This window comes from Triticum dicoccoides, chromosome 2B (assembly GCF_002162155.2).
Source record: "Triticum dicoccoides isolate Atlit2015 ecotype Zavitan chromosome 2B, WEW_v2.0, whole genome shotgun sequence".
Classification (NCBI taxonomy): domain Eukaryota; kingdom Viridiplantae; phylum Streptophyta; class Magnoliopsida; order Poales; family Poaceae; genus Triticum; species Triticum dicoccoides.
This window is the reverse complement of record NC_041383.1, coordinates 788,222,370-788,226,692: the sequence shown is the minus strand read 5'-3', so window position 1 is coordinate 788,226,692 and position 4,323 is coordinate 788,222,370. Positions and strand designations below refer to the sequence as shown.

General features: G+C 52.0%; 1 protein-coding gene across 2 annotated transcripts; it reads left to right on the top strand.

The window, feature by feature from the left end:
- Positions 1-776: 776 nt before the first annotated feature.
- LOC119368818 lies at positions 777-3,694 on the top strand. 2 transcript variants are annotated; one of them, XM_037633967.1, is made up of 2 exons: positions 777-1,342; positions 3,589-3,694. In XM_037633967.1, exons 1-2 carry the CDS (start codon positions 778-780, stop codon positions 3,606-3,608), a joined length of 585 nt encoding a protein of 194 aa, XP_037489864.1. In that variant the 5' UTR covers position 777; the 3' UTR covers positions 3,609-3,694. The 2 variants fall into 2 exon arrangements, with proteins under 2 accessions (XP_037489864.1, XP_037489865.1); XM_037633968.1 differs by lacking the exon at positions 3,589-3,694 and adding an exon at positions 2,200-2,451.
- Positions 3,695-4,323: the final 629 nt, after the last annotated feature.

Below are 4,323 nucleotides of genomic sequence, written 5' to 3'. Positions count from 1 at the left end.
GCGTGAACTAGGGCTGCTGGCGTGAAATAGGGCCGCTGGTATTTGAACCGTTGTTAATGCGGCCGCGTGCTAGGCGCATGACCATCGCATCCCAAGATAGGTCCGGACATGTCCCCATCGTCCTACTTACATGAACAGAATCCGGGCAAAATGAATGTCAGTTTGGGGTCACGCGGTGGAGTTGGTCTCACGTAGCACGGCGCACGGTAGTACGTACGGGCGGGCCGGCAAGGTCACGGGCGTGTCGGCATCGGCGCCGCCCCCGCAGACGCCAACCATGCAGTTGCATTGCAGGCGTGGAGCCGCCGACCAGAACCTCCCATCTCCCGAATCCTGGGTTTCGGTCACCACCGGGCCTTGTCGGCATCATCAAAGGTTCGACGGGCAAACCAACAAAAATTCACGTGCCTACTTGAGCGGATACGTACTGGCGCCACATGCTGCACTGATGCTGTCAGCGGCCGGCGGCCTCCAGATTTTCGGCGCGGAGGTCGACCAAAGAATCGGCTGCGCCAGGCCGTGCACTCGCGTCAGAAACCTTTGCCTGCTCAACTGAAACGATAATCGCAGCCTGCTTAATCTAAATTCCTAATGTCTCAGTTGGTAGGTCGCGTTCCGAATTTTATTTTCGTCCCATCATTTTCGTCCGGTTTATTTTCGTCCTCAATCCCACCTCCCACTTCCCCGTACCAAAAAGAAAAACCAACCAAAACCACGTAAAAACGGAGCGATGCCTCCAGTCCTCGCACGCCTCGCGCCTCGCACTCGCATGCCTCAATGAAAAAAGACCAGCGAAAAAAGACCTACGAAAGAAAAAACAACGACAAAAAATCAGGCGACTCGCACGCACGAGCGAGGCCTATCCCGTCGCCACCGCCCGACGCCGCCAGCCCCGTCCTCCTCCCTGGCTCCCGGCGCCGCCCGCCCCCCATCTCCTCCTGCGATCCTGGCGTCGCCCCGCCCCACCTTCTCCCTCACTTCCGGCGCTACCTATCGATCCCCTCGACGACACAGAGCGGCCGTCCTCTCGTGCGATCTCGCAGCCGCATCCGCCAACGCCGATCCGGGCAGACGCGGCCGTCGTGGATCACGAGGATCCGGATGATGGGGGCGTGGAGATGGCCATGGATCTGTTACGGCGACGACGGCGCCGGATCCGCACCCGCAACATCCGGATGGAGGCCGGCGACGAACCCTAGCCTAGCCGTCAGCATCGGGATCCAACCCCTTCTCTCGGTGTTGGGGCAAGGCGTATGGGGGTGCTTGTTGCGGCGGTGGACCTCGACCCGGCGACATCTGCAGCATCTCCCTCCCGTCGGGCTGCAGGACCTGTACGCCCAAGGTACGCCTCCTCCTCCTTCCTTTCCCCTCCCTACCAAAACTGCAGCTTGCTGATGTGTCGATTAGTGGTAGTGATGGATCTAGGATGAGGATAAACTGGCGAATAATCCATCTTGAACTGGCCTGCATGTTTGGTTGAGCATATATACGCAGTGTGATTAAATCTCACTAGCAGTCTACTCAACACTTGATGGGAGTTTGAAAATAACAGCAACAACAGCTATCTAATCCTCCCGCCTAGGCTGCATGTGAGGAACGAATCAAGCCCTTGTGTCTGTCTCTCTCAATGCGTAAAGCAAGAGCAATCTCTCCCGCCTAGCCTAGGATACATCACCCGTCATGGATCAGCATCCCCAGGACGCCGCCGCCGCCGCCGTGGATCCACTGCCACGCACAGCTCGGGCCCAAGCTATGTGCGCCCTTTGTCTGGATGTCGATCAGGGGCGACGTGAGGAGGGACAAGGTAGAGAAAGGGGGTCAGGTTAGCGCCGCAGTAGAGGTGAGTGAAGGGGCCGGGGTTGCGTCGCCGCCGAGATGCGCAAGGGAATCAGAGCTGTGCAAAGCGGATTCATCAGAGCACTTCGCTCCCGCTGCCTTTGGCCTGATGCTTAGATGGATTAATGCGTAAGTTTGAATCCTTTCATTTTTCACTTCTCTAATGGGTGGCTGATGGCTTAATGCTTTGATGGATCGATGCATGCTAGAACTGGCTGATATGTGCGTGTGTGTGCACATTTTTTCTTTTCATTTTTGCAGAGATTGGTTCAGCTTCTCTGTTTATGGATTTCTTCTTTCTTCTGTCTGTGTTTGTCACCCTGTTGCTGAATGATCTGGTGATTTTTTTTTCTTTGTGTGCAGAGATGTGATGTATGCACCTCATGGTACACATAGGGTTTTGATTTGCTTTCCTTGACTGCAGAAGATGTTATTATGATGAGCCAGGTCATGGTACACAGGCTAACTAAACAAGCTTCTGTTGTTTTATTGTTGGTCGTTCCCGTCCACTGCTGCCAACAGTCAATTTTCTGCAGGGTTTTTATTTCTTTCTCTTCCATCGAAAGCTCCTTTTTGCCACTGATTAATTAGTTGATGCATGTGGAGATTTTCGATACTAGGGGCGTGTTTGGATCCCTGCGTTGCATGTGGCTCGCATCCACCATGCAAAATTTGGGTCGTTTGGTAAACTGCATGGGCCCTTCAGTCTGGCCCGGTGGGTGCAAAAAGGGGCCTCTCAGCCAGGCTGAGGGATACGCAGGATTCGAGCGTATCTCGGATGCAGGCTCGCTCGCTCGCTCGTTTTCTGTCGTCTCCCTTCCGTCTCTTCCCAAGCGCCGCCGCCACTCCTCCCCGCCTCCCCATGACCCCATCGACCGGCCCTCCCGCAACTCGAGCTCACCCCGCCGCCGGCCGCTGGCCTCCACGCGCCTCCACGACGGCGAGCGCCTCCACACGACCCCTTGGGCTCTCCTCTGATCCACGCCACGCCCAACTCCCTTCTACGCTCAGTCGCCGGCCATGGACGCAAGCACTACAGCTTCCTCGAAGTCCAACCGCCGAGGAAGAACGCCGCCAACATCAGGACCGAAGAACGCTGCATCTCAGCAAGGGTCACCGCCGTCCTCAACCAAGCGCTGCCGCCGCACGCCAGATCCTGCCTCCCGTGCCGCCGAGAGCGAGGATCCCACTGTCCGGAGCTGCCGAGACCTGGATCCCGTCGCCCGCGATGATGCGTGCTCCTCTTCCGCATCAATTTCAGCGACACTCGGACAAAATTGCAGCTCGTGCAGCCATATGATGCAAGTTCACCAAACAGCCATCTCGATGGAACTTTGCATCGCCTCAACTTGGCCGTCCTCACCCTGGATCCTCCATGCAATGCAGCAGAAAGCCACCCAGGCAACCAAACACGCCCTAGGAGAACCAAGTTTAAACATGTGCAATTCCATCTATCTAGCATCAATGTCGGGTGAGGTTAGACTACAAGAAAGACTAGATATTAAGCTTGTTCATTCTATCTACACCTTTTGAATCTGAAGTCACTACTGTTGTAAATAATGCTACTTGAGTACCTGGTTGATTGGTTTTGTTTATTGTGGCATTGAGTAGCCTACTACATTAGTGGTGTCAGCTATATTTTGTAAGTTTGTTATCGATTCAATTTAGTTATTTGTGTGTGTGATTGAAAAATAATGGTTTACATATGAATTGCTACAGTTTTATATAATACTCTTTGATCTGTGCTGCTAGGTCTGCTACTGCGTGCATGACAACATGAGGTGTCGCAATCGGTGCGGTATGCTGGTGATAGATGTTCTCGATTGTGATGCCCAAGCCTGTCTGCCGCAATTGTGTGCTCGTTACTGCTGAGGTTAGAAAAAGCATACATCAATTTTTCTCCTGCAATTGTACGGTCGTTTCTGCTTTAGTTTAGAAAAGCATAAAACTGAGTTATTTTTGCCTTTGGCAGACAGTCATCCTACTTCGTAGTAATCTTGTGCCTTTCGTATTTGCATACTAATCACGAGCCTTTCCTTCATAATGCTAAATTTTGAATTGCTTTGGCTCTATAATTTGTTTGAACTGATCATTTAAGAATTTCAGATAAGCGCATCCAGATCTTTTGACCCTTCCACGAAAAGGTGTAACATGGTAAATTTGTCGCAACAAGCAGCATGGCATTCTTGATAGCTTTTCTCCCTATTATGACTTGCATCTTTCTACCCTGCCCCAAATTAAATTTGATTGGGACTGTTTGATTGAATGTCAAATAAAGATCAACTTTATCTCTGATCGATTCATGGAAATGGAAGCTGAATAATATTCTGATTATTACTTGCATGCTATATTCACTGTTTTTGGTTTAACAACTTGCAAGTGTTTCTTTTAATCCGCAGAAAAAGGACTCACGGGTGGACATCTGCTATAAATTACCTAGGCCTGGTCATCTGCGTGAGTTGCATCTGTCATTTTTCTTCCCAGGTA

Excerpts from the sequence above, each read along its gene's own strand:
- LOC119368818 (XM_037633967.1), top strand. The coding sequence starts at position 778 with ATGAAAAAAGACCAGCGAAAAAAGACCTACGAAAGAAAAAACAACGAC. Across the intron at positions 1,343-3,588 it reads GCAGGACCTGTACGCCCAAG|GTCTGCTACTGCGTGCATGA; the intron begins GTACGCCTCCTC and ends CTGTGCTGCTAG.